At 41.9% G+C, this 19745-nt stretch overlaps 1 protein-coding gene across 1 annotated transcript; it reads right to left on the reverse strand.

The window, feature by feature from the left end:
* Positions 1–6332: 6332 nt before the first annotated feature.
* LOC306762944 (POU domain, class 3, transcription factor 4-like) lies at positions 6333–7648 on the reverse strand (the record flags this gene model as incomplete). The annotated part of the gene is made up of 1 exon (XM_079249600.1): positions 6333–7648. One exon carries the CDS (start codon positions 7646–7648, stop codon positions 6560–6562), a length of 1089 nt encoding a protein of 362 aa, XP_079105726.1. The 3' UTR covers positions 6333–6559.
* Between the last annotated feature and the right edge of the window lie 12097 nt (positions 7649–19745).

Here is a 19745-nt window from a genome sequence, read left to right on the forward strand (position 1 = left end):
CTGTTGTAAATTCAGCCTTTTCTGTAATGAAAGGGGATGAAGACATATGAGCACAACTGTAAATATTTGTCACATCCAGCCCACTGGGCGTCTGGTATCAACAATGTTATTTATATATAACTTCTTTTTTTTTTGTCTTTGACCTTTAATTTTGTCTCACACTGCTCTGATTGTTTTATTTTTGGCTGAATATTCCCTGTAAACCTCCCCTAAGCTGCTGTTTCCCAGCCTGAACATCACCTGCAGGTGACTGCAGCCGCCACTAGGTGGCGTCACTGTTCAGTACAGAAGTTGCAGAACGCACAGCAGGTCTTGGGTCTGAGTCCTTCCCCTTATGTATGTAAATGATCAGTCTCGCCAGTCCTGTTTCCATTTTGTCTGTCCAGTGTCCCCCTGATCCCCTGAGAATATGACCCCCCCATAACTAGTGGTGTGTAAAGAAGAAATGTGTGTGTGTGTGTGTGTGTGTGTGTGTGTGAGCTGTCATGGCCAGACAGCAGAGGATGCATATCTAGGTGGGCAGGAAAGCAGATGGATTGGGCCACAAGGACTTCTCCCATCAACACACACACAGACACACACACACTTTGGCCTGGAGACCAGCTGTTGTCCTTTCTTCGCCGGCTCTGCGTGCTCCTCTTCCTCCCCTGGATTAGATGCATTCTGCAGCCAGTCCAGGAGCTGGGAGGTAAACTGTGGAGCTAATTGCTTTGACATACTGCTCTTTGTTTTGGCCTCCTGGTGCTAATCAACCGCTCGGCTAATAGGTCTGCCTGGCCAGGAAAACAGCAGCGCTTTCTGGGTCTGGGAGGAAGGATGCAGGTTTCTGCACCGTACTGTTGTGATCATGCTTTTATTTATTTATTTGCTGATCGTTTAGAGCTCCCACACCGCTGCTGTGGACGGGTAGCCCACCACTCAGGTGTGAATCTATTTATCCTCATTAACAAGCTTCTCCCCAAAGTCAGCCAATTAACACGCTGCTCCTAATGAAGCCATTAGCTGTCAGATGAGGTAGAGGCAGTGCTTGTCATCAGTCCACTGTGTGTGTGTGTGTGTGGATCCACTCTTGCTGCTAATAAAAGCAAGAGAATTAATGGAGTGAGCGTGTGTGATAATAAGTTAATGTGGAACAAGCAGGACAAGCAGTGATCAGCCCTCTGTCTCAAATGAAGATATCAGACACAGTGATTTACTCACTCTGTGCCATAAACAAGCCCATATCCCTGTCACACACACACACACACACACACACACACACACACACACCCTCCCCCTATTCCCCGCTGATGTTTGTGGGTTAACACACATGCTGGCAGTCTGGAGGCAGATTTCCTCAGAACATGCCGGTCAGAAATGTGACCTATTCACTGCAGGCGTGCATGAGGCCACCTTTCTGCATGACGTGGAAAAGTTGCAGCTTCAGAATGACAAACTGGAGGTGTCACTTTCTGTTCCTTAATGGAGCAATCAAAGTGCCACGCAGCACCGTGGACGCCACAGCAGAAAGGAAGCGACGAGATCAGAGAGGCAACTGTTGCACTGACACCACTTTTACAATTAATTCTGTCGCTTTAACGCAGGGGATTTAAGGAGATAGCAGGTTTCTGCAGGGTCTCAGAGGCTACACTGAGTTTAGCCAGCAGCAAAGAGAAACTCCATTTTCACTTTTCTTTTCACTCTATTTTCATTTCAGGATCAGTTTCCTGGAAGTTCTGGGTGTCACACACACCCCTGCTCCTCCTTTCCTCCTCTAACCTAAAAGCTGCTCAGGCTTGTCAGGGGATGCCAGAACTGAGGATGTGAAATTGATTTTAGGTTACACGATTAATCCTATTGCAGATTTTTCTGTCTTCTCTCCTCCTCCTCCTCCTCGCCTCTGTCTCTCCAGCTGGAGTCAGACTATCCTCTAATATGTTATCAATACCAGAAGAGGGTCCTCTGGCCCTCAGGTGATCAGTTATCAAAATGTGCTCACATTTACTGCAGGGCTGAGTTGAGACACTGCATGAAACAAAGTGGAAATTAGTTCTCGCAACAAGTGTGAAATGCCCAAAAAAAAAAAAAAAAAAATAGGAAAAACAGTTATTTTATGCAATTTCAACATAAACTTTGAGTAAAAATCTGTCATCATGTCAAATTCAAAGTATCATTTATTTTCTCAGGCTGAAGGAGGGAAAAGAAAACTCTCTTAACCTTTAACTCTTGGAAGGTTTTGCTTCATGCAGGTCTGGAAACGCTCAGATTTTTTACCTCTTTTTAACACAAGCTGGCTCGACAGTCTGAGAGCACTCACACAACTTTATATTTGCTTTGTTACATGGAAAAAAAATCAGATTTTTTAGTTCTGATGTCACAAGAAAAGCAGTAGAAATTTATATTTAGGAAAATGTGAAATTTCATGGATTTAAAACTAATGTTAAGTCCAGATGATCTCAGTCTTTAGGCCAGTTTAAGTCTCTTCTCCAAGCCTTCAGTGCAGCTAAACAGAGTCTGGATTTAATTTCATTTACAGACATTTGTTTTTGCTATTTAAACAAATTGACATTTGGATTAATTTAATGATAATAAATAAATACATTATTTAATTTTAGTTTTAGATAATTATTAAAACTATGAGCCATATTTCAAAGCTTTATATCGTCTTTTAATGCAGCTTTTATTATTTTCTTTGTCTTTTATTTTTTGTAGAATTTCTGGAAAGTTTACATTCTAAAATTTATTTAAAAAAAACACTTAAATATAAAAATAAAAACGTTTGATTTCCTAATAATTTGGCTGGAAAGCAGTTTTAAAGCATCCAGAAGTCTGGCAGTCGTTGTTTTCAGACATTGAAAGCCCAGCAGAGCGACGTATGAAACCAGATTCCTGGTATATGATATTATTTAATCTGGTATTTGTGTCTAAACAGTCAAACAAGCAGCTTCCAGTGTTCCTCCTTCCCATCCTTTCATGTATGGCTGCATTTTGCTTCCTGTCTGTGTTCCACAAACAGACTCGGCTCTGTGCTTCGCTCCTGTCTAATTAAAGAGAAATGTGATGTTGAATGTCCTCTCTTTGACCTGCAAACTTGCCAGTTTTACTGCAGACAGTATATCAGTGTCCTATTGACTCTCTAATGTCTTCCCAGAAATGTTGTGCCAACATACTTTAAGGTTACAGCTCTTTTATCCGTAATGCATTTATTCTCTTTACTGACCTTCACGGATTTCTTTTTCTTTTCTGGGGAAAAGTAACACTATTAAAAGCTTTGGGAAACCCATTTATTTAGAACAATTTGGTGTGTTTTTTCCTTTTTTTTTTTTTTTTTTACATCTTTGTCTTCTTTAACTCCATCCAAAGTCTTTGAAACAGGACAGAGGAAATTCAAAGTGAGCGGAAGGTTTAAGGTGTGATTATGAGAAAAGGTTTGAGTTTGCAAACTGCTTCTACACAAGTCCATCTAGCTGTCATCGTGCCGTCTGATCATCTCAGGATCTGATTCACAAGCTCAATTATCTGCCAGAGTGCAGAGCTGAGTCATCCAACCTGAAGCATTTTGGAAAAATAATTAGCTCAAGTTTATGATTGAACACCTCTGAAGTGGGCTTTCATCCCGCACCTGTTATACTTCCCTCACCGTCCTTTAGATGTTTGTTCTTCTTTTTCTTTGAAAGTCAATCATTTTTGCACCGGTGAGTTATTTCTGCGGGGGAAGAGTTACTCTTTAAAGACGCGTTTGGATGGGTCTGGTGAAGGTTTTCTATTTTTCTTTTACATCCAGACTGGAGTTCCACACAGAGGAGATGGAGGAGGTTCAGTGCTGCTCTGGACCTCGCCTCTTCTCGCTTGTCTCCTGGTTCCGGCTCTGTTCTCTCCCCTTTTCCACCCTGAGAAATCAGGAATTATTTCAAACTAAAATAGATGGATGGAATCAATCAGCCATGGTTTTACTTTCCTCTTCTTCTACATAACCGCCCTCTTTCACCTCCAGCCTCACACCCTTTTTCTCCCTCCCTCCCTCCCTCTCTCTCTCTGCATGTCTCCCCCACCCCCCTCTCCGGGCTGCAGACTGAGGAGATGCATAAATTCAGACACATTAGTATTCCAGTCAGGCTCGCCATTTCAAGGCAAGGCCTAGCACCCTTCCGCCTTCCCTCTTCTTCTCTCCTCTCCTCTCCTCTCCTCTCCGTCACCCTCCCTCTCTGGATCTGGGTCTATTTTTGAATGATTCAAACAGTCCGGCATGCTAATTTTCCATCCTATCCCTAAATTATTTTTGTCACCTTCTTTTATTTTCCTCCTTAAATTTAAATATATATACATATATATATATATATATATATATATATATATATATATATATATATATGTATATATATATATATATATATATATATATATATATATGTATATGTGTGTGTGTGTGTGTGTGTGTGTATAAAGTCTATTTTGCCCCTTGCACAGACAATTATGCACAGCTGTAGTCTTTGAAATGAGATTCATCTGCTTCTGATTGTGTGTGTGTTTGGGTCTGCGTGTGTGTGTGTGTGTGTCATTGTGTTTTGCTGTCAGGCCCAGCAGCCCAGGCGATAAATCAAGCATGTCTGATTGAGGAGGGCAGAGGGCCGGACAATAACATTACAGTGGAGCTGCAGGAGAAAGCGGCTAAGTTTAGCTGGGATCTCAGAGCCAAGGTCCTGTTGAGGCTCTGGAGGTTTTTACGGATCCTGGGGACGAAGTTTGGAGGAATATAGATCCCACTTTTATGTGGACAATTTGGTGAAAAGAGCTTAACACAGATCTCCAACTTGCAGGGCAACAACCACAATTATTAGAAGAGAAGAAACATGCAAAAAAAAAAAAAAAAAAAAAAAAAACAAAAACCCAAAAACTCCATTTTTAAAGAAATATGCTAAGATATTTTTTTTTTTATTAAATATTGATTTAGATTTTTAACAATAACTTTTTTTTTATGGCTAAACACAAAACTAAACTCCCTTTTAAGCCACTGACATCCTGTTTTGTAAACGTCCACAAAATCTGACACAAAAACATCCTTAAGTGTCATTTTAAATCAGAATGTATTTAAAATTCTTAATATTTCTGAAGTTTTTAGTTAAATAAATTGTTAACCTGCAAGTAGCATTTTTAAATTCATGACTAAATTAAATAATTAGTCATAAATTTAGTGTAGATCACATATTTTCAAATTGTACTCAGGTTCAAAACATTTTGAATATTTTTTCTTATTGCTTCAATAATCATAATAAATAAATAAATAATAATAATAATAATAATAGTAATAATAATAATAATAAGCGTATTAATCCTCAAAAGTTTGAATATCTTTAAAAAATTGAACAACTGTAGGAAGAAATTGTTTATTACAACATACATTGTTTATTTCAAAACATAATACAAGCTTTATACTGAAAATAAATAATTACTTGAGCTGTTGTCGAAATTTGGAATAAAACCGCCGAAACAGTTCAATCTTACTGAAAATATGTCTGTTTTTTTCCTTTTCTTTGTTTGCTTTTATTTCTTTTTTAAACATTGCTAATTAAGTGCATGAATAACTAACAGCATTTTCTTTAAATTAATGACTTCAAAAGGGTAATATATAAAACTGTACAATATTGGAAAAAATACTTAAGAAATAAACCAAATAACAGGAGTATTTGAGATTATAAAATTTGTTTCTGAATATTTGAACGTACATTAAAATTATAGGCAGGTGTGTAGCGTCGTCAAACCCTCTTTTTTTTTTTTTTTTTAATTCTAATCTGGGCTCTGGTTCAGAGTCCGCACAGTTTATGTGGTCGAAGATGATTTTTAAAAAACAAAAAAATCAAATAAAAAAGGATTCATAAACAGCTGGGAGCTACAGGCCGCCACGAGGGAGGAGCTGGAGAGAAAAATCCTCCAAGTGCTAATATGTTGCTTTACCTCTACAAACTGGAACAACGGCCTATGTTTGCATATGCAAAAAATTATAATATAATAATAATTACAGGCTGGCTACGAGTATGTTACAAAATAATGAATGTAAATATTGGTGAGAATAAACCTGGTGGAAGCGCGTGGGGTGGGCTGTAAAATGGCCTCTGCTGCTGCAAACAATCAATTAAAAGGAAAGTGATATTAGCCTCTTTTGTTTGTCCAACAGAAGCACCAAAACAAGTCAAAACAAAACCAAACCGAGTCATCAGTCTCGTGTTAGCAGGTTCTGGAGCTGATGAGAGATGGTGACACGAACCAAAGGCGCTGGCAGGTCATTTAGGCACATTTTGGATTCATATCCATGATGGAGGAAAGAAAAAAGGAGGTGGTGGGCTCCAGACGGGGTCTGAACGGGCTGTTTTGATATGCTGCTGCAAGGTAATGCCCTCTGGACGGTCAGGACAACGACGAAGGCCGAGCAGGTACCTCTCTGTGGTTCAGCGCTGGAGGCGTCTGGCAGGAGTCTGTGCCGGGACACTGCGCGTCCCAGCGCGCGCTCCAGCGTCTGTGCCCGTGGGGGTGGTGGTGCATGGGTGTGGGAGGGTGGGAGAGAGTCCCCCTCCAGGGGCTTCGGTCAGAGATCATGGCAGGACGACGCGTCCCCTGCGCTCCCGCTGTGAGAATACGGTCCCTCGTGCGGCGGCGGCTCCCCCGGCGGCGTCATGCGCTTCTCCTTCTGCCTCCGGTTGCAGAACCACACGCGCACGACCTCCTTCTCCAGCTGCAACGTGTCCGCCAGCGAGGAGATCTCCTGCGCGGACGGTTTGGGACACTTGAGGAAGTGTGTCTCCAGAACTCCCTTCACGCTGACCTCGATGGACGTCCTCTTCTTCCTCTTCCTCCCCTGAGCTGCTATCTTGTCTATACTGCTGGAGCTGCCCGTGGACGAGTCCGCCTCCTCCAGCCACTTGTTCAGCAGCGGCTTTAGTTTGCACATGTTCTTAAAGCTCAGCTGCAGCGCCTCGAACCTGCAGATGGTGGTTTGGGAGAAGACGTTGCCGTAGAGCGTGCCCAGAGCCAAGCCCACGTCCGCCTGCGTGAAGCCCAGCTTGATCCTCCTCTGCTTGAACTGCTTGGCAAAGTGTTCCAGCTCGTCCGAAGTCGGCGTCTCCTCGTCGGAGTGGTCGTGGCAGTGGTGCCCGGCGAGCTCGCTGTGCTCGGGGCTGAGAGTGTCCCTGAGGCCCGGGTGCATGCCTTGGCCCTGCGGGTTGGGTGGAGGTGTGAGCCCCCCGTGCTCCAGCATGCCGTTGACAGTGAAGCCGGTCTGGGAGTAGATGTTGATCTGCTGGCCGCTGCTGATGGAGGAGTTGTGGGACACCGGAGTCCCCCAGGCTGCTGGGTGGTTGCCATGGTTGTTGTGATGAGGGGAGTGATGCGCAACGTGCGGGGAGCGGTGATGGATGATGCCGAGCTGCAGGTCCTCCCGGCCTGGTTTCACGTCCTGCTGCTCCATGGAGGTCGACCAGGGGCTGCCCTCTGACAGGCTGCTCGCCCACTGGTGCCCGAGGGGGTGCCCGTTGCTCTGGACGCTCTGCAGGTAGTCACTCTGCAGGAGTTTCTGGTGCCCTCTGTAGGGGCTGGCAGGCTGCATGGCCTGGCTGTCCGCGTGGATCATGGAGCTGGAGCTGAGCAGGGTGTAGGGGCTGGAGGCAGCTGTGGCCATGCTGGCTGCTGAACCCCACTAATGCTACTGAAGGGGTGGCAGCAGCTCAGCCTCTGACATCTCCCTCTCGTTCATCTCCCAACCCTCCACAGCAGCCCACCTGCACTGACTGACAGCCTCCACGGCCACTCACAGCCCGGCTGTGGACGCGTCTCCACCAATGACGGCGCGGATTGCCGAAGCTCCGCCTCCTGGAGCAGAGGATGGCGGGGCAACAAGCAGCAGAACCGGAAGCGTGTGTGGTAGTCCTGGTCCACTGGGTCCGGCTGTGGAATGATGTGAGCGTGGAGCGCAGTTCCTGTTTATTAATTAAAGTTTCCAACTGATTTACGCGCGGGTTTATTGCTGCTCCTGTCACCCTTGAGCGCGTGCGAAGAAAGAGATTAAAGCCCAGTGCCTTTTCTTAGACGTGCCAGCACTTAAATTAGAGGGATGCAATCAAACTAAGAACAGTTCTCACTGCTAATTATTAACTAAAGAGAACATTTCCTCAGGTGTTTGTGGAAAGACTCGTTTCCAGATTCTTGTTACGCGCGGTTTTCATTTGTCATGGCAACCAGAACGCGTGAGATGAAGCTTATTTCTGCTGAAATTTCTTCTCTATTATCAGAAAACTACGAAAATATGATAAAAATAAAAAAAAAGAAAATCTAGTTTTTAAACAGGCCTGTGTCTCATATTTCCTTCTGGTATGAATGAATCTGATGTGGAAGCTACATAAACATCTTAAAGACTTCAGTCTAGTCACTCACTTCTAAGTAATCTTAGAGATGAAAAAAAAATATGTGTTTACTTTTCACTCAGCTAACTTAGGTACATGATTATATTTGCCATTAAAAAGGCTGCTTCACAGTCCCTCTTATTGGTTTGAAATTCCATTAAACATATTGCTCCAGCTCCCAGGTTAAGCTTGATTTAAATTTGCATACATTTTCATACATTTAGCAGAAATAAAAGAAGGCTGCAGCCACCAGAAAGTCATTAAAGAGCGCCGAGCCAAGCCGAGCCGGGCTGCCTTGTGAGGACATGCAGAGCCGGGGAGGAAGCCGGAGCAGGTGAGCGGGGAGGCGGGCTGGAAGGGTGGACTGAGCCGCTGGAGGGTGGACAGGGGCCTCGCTCAACTCCAGGACTGACAGACAGCCGTGGTGTGGAGGGGGGGAGAGAGAGGGAGAAGGGGATGAGGACTTTTTCAGCTCTAAAGCTTAATCATTCCAGCTTATAAGCTTGTAAATGAAAAACAAAAAAAACAATAATTCATGAAATGGATGTTTGTTGTCTTCGCTGTGATTCTGGTTTCCAGCGTGAAACTGCGCGTAAATTCTTTATGCTTCCTCTCTGATCGTTGGCTGGAAGTGGCTGAATATTTGATGTGAATGGATGTGTTGTTCCAGTGGCCTGGTTTGGCGAACTGGATTGCGTCGCTTGAGCCGTTCAGGGAAGGGAAAAGTGATTTTGTTTGTAGTGAAGTTGCAGCACAATGAAGGCAGCGGTGTTGGTGTCATATTGAGATGACAAACCGCAACGAATTGATTTTTCCTAAAGAAAAAAAAACCTGCTACGTTTTATTAATTCTGTATTTAAATGATAAAATCTGAAAGTTTTATATTCTGTGTAGCGATTTAGTAAAAAAAAAAAAGAAAAAAACTATTAAAAAGAAAAGATAAAACAACATAATTCCTCTTCCTCACTAAGATAAAGTCTGCGCTGTTATAAAGCAGACAGGAGAGGGACTTGGAGAGGGGGTTGTATTGCTCTCAATAGTCTAAGTTTCTAAGTGTAACAGATGCTTCTCTAGAAAGCATCTAGCTCCTTGTGCCGATTCCTTTTATTCACATGAACATTTTTGTGCCGTCGAGCGCGTTTCCATAGCGAGGCGCATAAAAGGCAAATCCCCGCTCCGCGCCTCCAATAAAGAGCCCATTCACAGATAACCCGAGCCAGCCCCGCTACACTTGCACCGCGCAGCCCCTCTCCCAGCAAAAAGCTGCACTTTACTGCTAAACAACTACAACTAATGAGCCATCATTTCTTTTAATTTTGCCTTTGTGGAGACGCTTGTTCGCCGTTGTTTATCACGTTTGTTTCCGAGCGGCTTGTTTGTGTTTGCTGCGCGTGAATCTGAGCAGATTATCTGGTGACTATAGGGCTTGTTTACTGTATTTGCAGCCGCAGTAAATAAATAAATAGATTTGTCACCGATAAACATCGGGAGGTAATATTAATAAAAGGAGAAACAATGGGCTAAAACTTCATATTAAGCCTACAAATTAATAGTTAAATGAACGTGATAAAGATTTAGTCAGAAGAATAATTAGGCTGCTGGATTAATTGTTATTCCATAATTATTTTAAAGCTGTGTTAAATTAAATTGCCTCCTGGCAGAGGATCTCTAATGCAATCTTGGAGATTTTAAAAAAGAAAAACAAAACATATTTCGGCTTCAGACCAAAACATCATAATTTTCCTGCTTTTTTCTGAATGTTTGCAGCTTTTATTCAGATTATTTCCTTACAAGTAAGAAATTATGATTTAATCATTTAAAATCCACTTTAAAAAGTGAAATTCTGGAAGTATTTTCTGTTTTGCCTTCATGTTCTGCAGGTTTGAGCTGCATCCTGCAGCTTCCAGATAAATCAGGCTTCATGCCGCAGAGACAGCCTCGGGCCTCGGGGCGGGACCTGTCACTTTCAGGGTCATGACCTCTGCGAAGTTTCCCTACGGAGCCTAAAATCTCTGCCCCCTCCGTGGGCTTGAAGTTTGTTTTATTCCTGTGAGGCTGAGATAAAAGGAGCCATTTTAAGTCGTTTTGTGAGATAAAACAGGAAAAATGTGTTTTTATTGGGATTTTTTTCTTCTTTCTAGGAAATAAATCTTTATTTGTTGCTTTCGAAAGTAAACCGTCCATGTCACATCTCAGACTAAACTAAGTCGTTTTCCAAGCGGCCCAGACAGAAAAATCCATATTCCCATTAAGCCGTGACGTCGCTATAAAGGAGCAGAGACGCGCACGAGCACGAGACTCCGCTGATCTGACGTCATTTCGGTGACAACTTGTTTGTTGTTGTCATAAACTTCTCCGCTTTAAGAGGCTGCTTGGGTTGTGTTTTTAGGAAAATGTAAAGACACATCCGCACGTGTGTGTGTGTGTGTGTGTGTGATGTGTGTATCCAGCAGATGTTTCCACAGAGTGGACATACAGTAAGAGATGCTAAAACTCACCAGGAGGAGAAATGCACGCGGCCCGGTGTGTGTTCCGGAGAAAACAGGTTTTTTAGGGACTGGGATGTTTGAGTTCTTTTTTTTATTTATTTATTTGTATTTTTTTTTTAAAGGGTTTTAATTTTAAACGGGTTCAGGACTAATCATTAGAATGCATGATAATCAGGGGTGCAAACGATTTATTTATTTTTTTCCTTTTTTGTTTGTTTTTTCTTTTTTCTCGAAGTGCCCACTTTGTGTGTTTTATTTATTTATTTTATTTTATTTCAGTTCATTTCATTTTGCAGGAGTTTGGAAAAGGAAAAGAGCTTCTATAAGATTTATGAGGTGTTAGTTCAGTTAGTTGTTCTTTTCAGCAGCAACCAATAAGCTGCAGAAGTCAGACCACCACGCACTGTGGACATTTTTTACACAACAAAATCTTATTTCTTTAACAGATGATGCCTTCATCATGTCATTGGCTTGTCTGTATTTCTTCATTCATTAATATTATTGTGTGTAAAACAACCCTGACAGTAAACCAGCATGTGTTTACGAGACACAATTAGGAATAAAATGAAAATGCATGTTTTCTTGGCAGATAAGGGAAATAAATGTTAAAAAAAAAACCAAACAAATCTTCAGGCTTTATGACAATATTCTGACTTTACAGATGATGTTTAAACACTCATCACTGTTTTGATTTATTTAGTCTCTTAAAATTTAGGTAAATAAAATGTGCTGAAATGGCTTAAAAAAGTGTGTGTGTGTGTGTGTGTGTGTGTGTGTGTGTGTGTGTGTGTGTGTGTGTGTGTGTGTGTGTGTGTGCGCGTGCAACCAGGAGTTTCAATTGAAATGGTAAGGTCTGAATATTATTATTAATCCAACTATGATGCAAATGAAAGTGTAAAATTATTTTTGGCTTCTGGTTCATTAGAGTAAGACTGGATTCAGAGCGAGGCATGGCCTCGGGTCAGACAAGTCGTTCAGGTCTTCCTCTTCCATCCGAGAACAAACAATCTTCACACCAGCAACTGTTGCAACATAACAAGCTTTCTTTTTTAAATTTTCTACCTGCGAGGGTTTGAAACACCTGAATGAAACTGAAACGGTGGTTTCTGAAACAAAGGCAACGCTTGTCAGGGATTATTCACCCCTCATGTGTGTGTGTGTGTGTGTTTTACAGGTGGTGTTTGGCAGAGGAGGCAGTGAAGGAGTGATGGCTGGTTTATAGAATAAAAATCAACATCACCATCTCGAACAGAAACACCCGGACAAATGCAGAGGAGCAGAAGTGATGTGATGCTCCTCGGCAGCTCTCCACCTCCTCATTCTTCTCCTCCTCATGCTCTAAGAGCAGAGAAGAACTTGTGGCTGAGGCCTCTGTTGGCACCGTGGAGCAGAAAGAAAGGACTCCGGAGCAGGAAAGAGGGCACGGTTGTTGTGAAAACTTCACAAATGAAAAATCTCTCTTCGATCTCACGGTTCTGCTCTTCAAATCTCACTCAGAAGTCAAACGCAGTCGATGTTTAATGAATGGCCCCCGCAAATTTCACGTAGGATGTGAGCAAGTTCCCTGCCACAGCTGAACAACCAGCCAACATGCTTTCCCCTGTGGCCTACAACCCCCCCAACACACACACACACACACACACACACACACACACACACACACACACACACACAGGTCCCTCTGAAGGAGCAGGCGGAGCCGGCAGTTGCACATCTGCATTTCAAACGCAGACTCTCTGGGATTCATTATTAATTAGCCTGCTGAGCCCTGGAGGACTGGTGATGCTGCCATCACACACTCACACACACACACACACACACACACACACACACACACACACACACACACACACACACACACACACACACACACACACCATGACCTCTTTGCCCCCTCTACAGTTCGACTCCTCACCAGAATACTGAGCCGTACAGGAGGGTTGCATCCCTCCTCATCCCCTCATTCTCAGCTCACTGTGAGGTAAGGACGATGAATTACTGGAATATTTCATTTTTCAGCACAAACGCTGCAACTGTGGTTAAATCCTGACGTGCTTGAGTTGTTTAGGACATCAGAGTGCTGAATGACAGATGTAAGAAGGTGTGTGAAGCTCCAGGTGCGCTGCCTCTTCTTCTACAAACTAAATAAAACAAGAGAAAACTTCTCTTTGCTTTTTGTTTGCTTCATTCCGCTGTTTCATTTTCTCTGCAGGAAGTAAGTTACGTTGTTTGCCTCTAATTTAGACGAGTGTTTCTAAACATGCAGCCCTCACGTGTTAACCTCCACCAGCAGCAGATAGAGGCAGATCAGAAAGACACACAGCAGTTATGCATGAGCAATGTCTCCAGGGTCCGAGAGAGAGAGAGAGAGAGAGAGAGAGAGAGAGAGAGAGAGAGAGAGAGAGAGAGAGAGAGAGAGAGAGAGAGAGAGAGAGAGAGAGAGAGAGATCAAACACACTGCAGCGGGAACGCTCTGTCCATAACACACACATCCCACCACTGCACAAAGTTGGGCTCCACAGTTCACAAAAATAAACACGTTTGGAAGAAAGTGACGCTCTGCTTGCCAGTTTGGGCCCATTGTGTGCTTCTTCTGTTACCAGTAGAGGAATTAGTGTGATGAGAGCTGAAGCAGACATCATGAAAGAGCGTGAGATGTTCTCCTGCATTGGTGACTGGATGGTGTGATTACAGCAAAGACTTCCAGTAGAATCCATCCTCCCTTTGCTTCTGAAATCTATCAGGAGTTTTAATAGGAGGGATTGCCATCTCTTCCCCTGGACCATGTCTCCATCCATCCATCCATCCATGGGGTTTATGGCTCATAACATTACCACTGCCACTGGGCCTGTATACTGGGCAGTCTGTGATCTCCCACCACATATCAACACCTCACCGACCAGCTTGCTCAAGGCTACAGCTACAACCTCCACCGGGTTCGAATCTCTGGCAGTAATTTGAGCATAATTGCATAATTGAGCAGGACACCACCATCATCAGCGTCTGCCTCTAAAGTCTTCCATTTAGGACTCCCAGTGGCTGAAACTGCTGCTCAGCTGTCACCTTCCATCTCCATTCAAACCGATACAGCATGGGAGCGAGGTACTGGAACGTACTGGGACACCTCTGGGAGGACCGGTGCCTCTTGAACCGATTGGATCAGATACAGAACGGCGGTGGACCTCCACGAAGCACACACTTCCTGGTTTGGTACAGAATGCTGAGTAGAGGCGCAGCAGAAGTTTCAGGGGGAAAACAGCACTTCTCTGCAACACAGCGTAGCCTTTGTTAGTCGCGCGAGGAAGAATCTGAGGCCGTCGCACAATCTGCACAAATGTTGTTACAAGTTCTCGCTCCGAAAGGGAATTCTCCTTCCCCATTCGGAGCGTTCCCCTCAGCCGGCTCTTCCTTTCAAAGGAATGCTTCGTATGATTTTTGGTTTCAGACCAATTCCACCTGGAGTCTCAAAAGAAAGAATAACAAATATGGGAAACATTTAATCCAGAATAATATGTTTATCCAGAGACCCGTGGACTTGGGGAGGAATGGACCCCCTCTGATGTGGTCTGCTGCCAGAGTGTGTGTCTGAGGCCGAGTGTGATTGAAAGTGTGGGTCACTGTGTTTGGGTTGGATGTGTGAGACGGGCGAGGAGACCCTTCGACCCCCTGGGGCCAGGAACTATGGGTACGGAGGAAGAGAGGTCTTGCACACTCTCAGATTTCCAAAGTGTGTTTGTGTGTGTGCTCTGGTGTGTGTACGATACAGGATGTGACCAAATCAGAGCAGCAAGACTCGAACTTGTGTAAAAAACTAGAAGGATGCCGATTCTCACAGGAAAAAAGTCGTTCCTACGTTTTACTGCTGAAAAGGAAACTGGTTTAGTGCAACTGGGCTGGACTTGTTTGATAATTTTTACTGGAATGTCAGCAAATCAGAAACAGCAGGAAACAAACATTCAGATGAAAGAACAGGTTTAAGCAGATTTTCTGTAACTGCACCCAGCAAATCCATAAAACTGCTTAATTAACTCCAAGATTCAAAGGAAAAGAGTGTGTCGGGGGGGGGGGGGGGGGGGGGGGGGGGGGGGGTACTGGGTTGGAGAGCGAGTCCCTCAAAGTCCAGTCCTGGAAAGAGTCTTACTTCACACAAAGTGTCCATGTTTACAGACCCGTCTCACATTATGGTTACAGGGTGACAATAAACATTTGTAGGTGGTAAATGTGCACTGAAAACAATCGGAATGACATTTAACAGAATATTATGACAAGGATTCATCAGAACTGAAGATGCTTTAGAGGAGGAGGAGAAGAAAGACGTCCTCCAAGCTGTCTTTGGATTCTTTTGGTAAAATTAAAGGATGTATCTCAGAAATGTTTATGACTGAACTCTGAGAACTGCTGAAGATGGATGTAAACAAAGACAGTAGCTATGGTAACAGTAGTCTATCTGTCTGATTAATGCTTGCATGGAGGTTAAAATGATCTGATCAGCTGGATGTTTACATGATGGGAAGTTTTCATGTGATCAGAACACTTGTCACATTCACTGTTCCGACTAATTGAAGACGAAGAAAAAGTTTTATTTGATTGGAAGCCTTTTAACAATGAGAAAGAGAATAAACATGGTGACTTTTTCCTGCTGATGTGATCATAAAAAAGCTTTAAAGCCCCTTTTCAGTTCCTCCTGATTGCAGCCAATCAGGTAAGCTGATGCGTTTATATTGTTATTCTGATTGGATGTTTGACTGGAGAGTTCCACGTAAACGCAGCTAATGAGACGACACGCCATGCTGCATTGCATGCTGGGACAGAAGCAGCATGCTGTTTGGAACCTGAATCTTTCCCATTATCTCTGTTTACCATCATCATAGCGAGATGAAGTCAGATCTCACGAGGAAGAGACAAAACAAAAAAGGAGAGACACTGCAAAAACTTAGCCTTAAAAAACAAGAAATAAAACTACAAAAAATAGGTAAATGTTGCTTAAAATAAGTTGTCAAGACTTCCCAAAACAAGTAAAAATACTCTTAAAACAAGAGGAATTCTCTGGCATGAAAACTAAGAATTATCTTACCTTTAAAAGAAAAAAAAAAAAAAAGCATATGTATACTCAATTTAAGATTTTTAATCTTAGATTTCAGTTTTTGCAGTGGAGGACCTTGTTTGGCATTCAGCTCTGAGTGGAAGATCTTTATTTTTTGGCAAATTTATCATTATCAATGCATCGTAATACTTCCAGATTGAATCAGCAGTGTGTCTTTTTTAACATAATGGGGGACATAAATATTATTTTCGTTTTCAAGATAGGAAATGGTCTGAGACGTGACTTCAGAGGCCGATCCAACAGTTTGAAGGTAAAAACTTGATTCAGAAGTTAGAATTTAGGGTCTGTACATACAGAAGACAACCTGAGAGTAAACAAGAATACAACATAGCATCTGAGCAGACAGACTGTAGTAGCAATAACTTCTGCTGATCAACCCCACATCTGCCTTATTAACTCTGCATAGCATGAAGTGTGCAGCATCCCAGCTCATTTTATTTATTTTTTTTTGTTCAGTTTTTTTTTTTTTTATTGAAAAATCAGACATAATATTGAAAATACAATACAGTCATCTTTTTAAATATATAACTCCCCAGAACAAACCCACCCTGTTGCACCATAAAGAAAAAAAGTCCAGAAACAATAATTTAAAGATTAAGTTATAAGTGAGGGATCCACCTTTTTAATCTGATCCAAAATAGGTTGCTAGATATGAAGAAGTTATTGACACAGCCTCTTAGAGGCAGCCCAGCTCATTCTAGACCAAAGTGTGTGTTTCAAATCTGCTGTCAGTGGCTGGAAAATGTTTCACGTTTGTGTTGTTTGGCTGTTAAACTGTTCAAATTGTGCAACAGAGGTTGCTTCATTGTGTCTTTTGAAGTTAGAAAAGCGCAAAAACAAGCCAAATGTTGAGAGAAGCGACTTACTGTGACTTCAGGTTGAGGTTCTTCTCTTTTTTCTTCTTTTAAACAAAAACAAATAAAGCTGAAGTGATGAGAAAAGCCGTAGCTGCTGTGTGGTTTTATTCAGAGATTGCAGCTGCGAAGCCAGAAGCTGACAAGATGCAAGTTGAGCTCATCTTTACTTGAGCTATGTTTTGTTTTTGCTTAATTTACCACATGTCCGAGCTAGCTTGATGACAGAAGAGAGTGAAATATGTCTTGGTTTACACCAAACACTTGTAAGAACACCATGAAACACCAGTATGCAGGATTTCTTATGTCGACTCCTCATTCCATTTCTTTTTTCACAAGAAAAGAAGTGAAAAACTTCCAAGCTTTTCCATCTTTTTGTCTGCTTTGCTGTAGAAGCTTTTTTTCTGAAGCGCTGGACTGTTCAAGATATCAGACACTGAACTGATGGGTGGTTCTACTATTTAAAGTTAATTTTTTATTGGATAACATATGAGGGTGTGTTCCATCACACAGTGTCTAGAGTGCAAACTGAACTTATTCAGATGGTTTCCCCTCAGATAACGTCAGCCATCGTGGTTTATTTGACCAACATTGTTTTTCAGAAGTTACAGCTGAATGCAACTTTCAAGGTAATGCAATGCATTTCAGTAAATATCTTGTTAGCCAGCGTACTAGTAGGATCAATGCAGCTGAAAGCCGGCTTGTTTCTCAGTCAGTAGCATGATGCTGGACACGTCTGCTCACTGATCCCTCATTGGAAAAAGTTTTATGCCAAATCCTGGCAGAAAAAAGATGGATTTTAAAACAACCGAAGAGTCTGGGAAGGCTTGACATGATCCTGCTCCAGTTCTGACGTGCATCTCTGATACGCAGCACGGCTGCGAGGAAATAGTCTTTTGGGATTGATCATTTTGTGATGACATGTTCCAGATTTCTGGATCTTCTCATTGAATTTGTGCGTTAACTCTAGAGAAAGTGCAACACGACAACATAAATTCACCTGCGCTGGCTAGGCTAGGCTAGGCTAGGCTAGGCTACGCTAGGCTACGCTAGCTTCTTCAAGCAGATGCAGTATAAATCCAACATTTCCAGGTTAATTTAAGCTTGTAAACTTGTTTTTGATATTTTTTCTCTAATAATTACCAATAATTCTCTAAGTTTTACCAGCAGTAAACGGTACTCTTTAAAAAAAAAAATAAAATAAAGAAAGTCAGAAGACTTATGATGAAGGAGCCAAACTAAAAGAATAACAAGGATTTATTTTATTTATTTCCACCCATTAAACTCAAACTCCAATGCAAATTTGAAATAATTCATTGAGCTACATTATATTACTATAATATATTAGTTGAGATTTTCTCTTTGATTTTAAAAAAAAAAAAAAAGTTGGTTTTAATGGATTTTTAATGCTTCTGCATCGTGTCATGCTTTTCATGATTAAATGTTCTCATATATAAAACATGGTGTCCTTCACTTTCCTAGAACTATATTACAGATTCTTACATCATATAACTGACATATCACACAGTTGTTTACTGTGTCTCTTTCTGAAAAGCATCAGTGTTTAGGTACCAGCATGTTGCACAGACCCAATGTGTGTATCTGTTTACAAAAGTTCACAATGCAGCATCAGATCGAATCAAACTATATTTATTAATCCAGTTTAGATGCATGCTCAGTAAGAGACTGGTCGCACCGAAATGTTCCAAGGAACAACGCAGGAAAGGATTCCTACCTGTGGCCATCACACTGTAAAACTCCTCCATATATCAACTGTTGTAGCTGCATTTACATTTTATTATCCATCAAGTTACTCACGGGCAGGATTTATTCAGCATGTAGATTATACAGATATTAGAAACTAATTTGTAATTTTTCTTATTGAGATTTTTATCTTTATCTTATGCTTTTTATTGCTATGAAGCAACAGAGTTCCCACAATTTCCTCCGGGATTAATAAACTCAGATTAATCTAACCGCTGCAGCTTTGAAACTAATCTACAAATTGATCTGGTGAAACAAGTCTCGCTGTTTATCGCGGAGGAACCTACGACTTCTGCAATGTGAAAAACAGGCAGAATCGAGGAATTTGACTGTAAAACTTCGGTCAACTTAAGTCAAAACTATTTTATATATAGTAGAATTTTCTCTTATATGGATGTGATCGTTATTGCCATCACTTTAACAAATCTGAACAGTGTCTGAGCCAAATGAACAAAACAAGCTGAATGAGAGCTCCAACATCTGCAGAAACATCTTAAATATGAAGTGATTCAACTTTAAGCAACTAAAAAAGCCTTTAATAGTTACATCTTTGTCAAGTGAAGCATAAGTCTGATGTATTTGCTGATAAAAAATAAGACATTGCACCAGAAAAGGGACTCAATCACACACACACACACACACACACCCATCTGGCATCCTGCTGGAGATCTGCTGTTGAAAACAAAAATATTTAATGCCCATGAAACTGTTGATGTGAGAAAAAGGCTGTGTAATAAGGAGAAAACAACATAAAAACAAAAAACCTGTGGCAGGTATTCATCTCATAAACAGGAGCTGCAGCATCTCCATGCTTGGGTTCGGACCAGGGCCTTTTTCCACCACTTCATCTCTGACCCCATCTTCCCTGTCAAGCAGCCGTCAAACAAAAAGTTTTATTCTGTAAACTCTGATCCGAGTTACATTTCTACAGCTCCAGCTTCCTGCATGAATGAATGACTTTTTATTCTCTTCCATTTAATGCAGTTCAGTTCACATAACATGTGATTCAGTTTCAAGCAGTCTGATTTAACTGAATTCAGTTCAGTTTGTTTGAATTAAGCTCATTTTGATCATTTTCTGTTCAGTTCTGTTTGGTTAAATTTGATTCAGTTTAATGTGTTTAAATGATCTGATTTGATTAAACTCACTCGATCATTTTCTGTAC

Source organism: Telmatherina bonti (genome assembly GCF_933228915.1).
Source record: "Telmatherina bonti genome assembly, chromosome: 12".
NCBI classification, from domain to species: Eukaryota; Metazoa; Chordata; class Actinopteri; order Atheriniformes; family Telmatherinidae; genus Telmatherina; species Telmatherina bonti.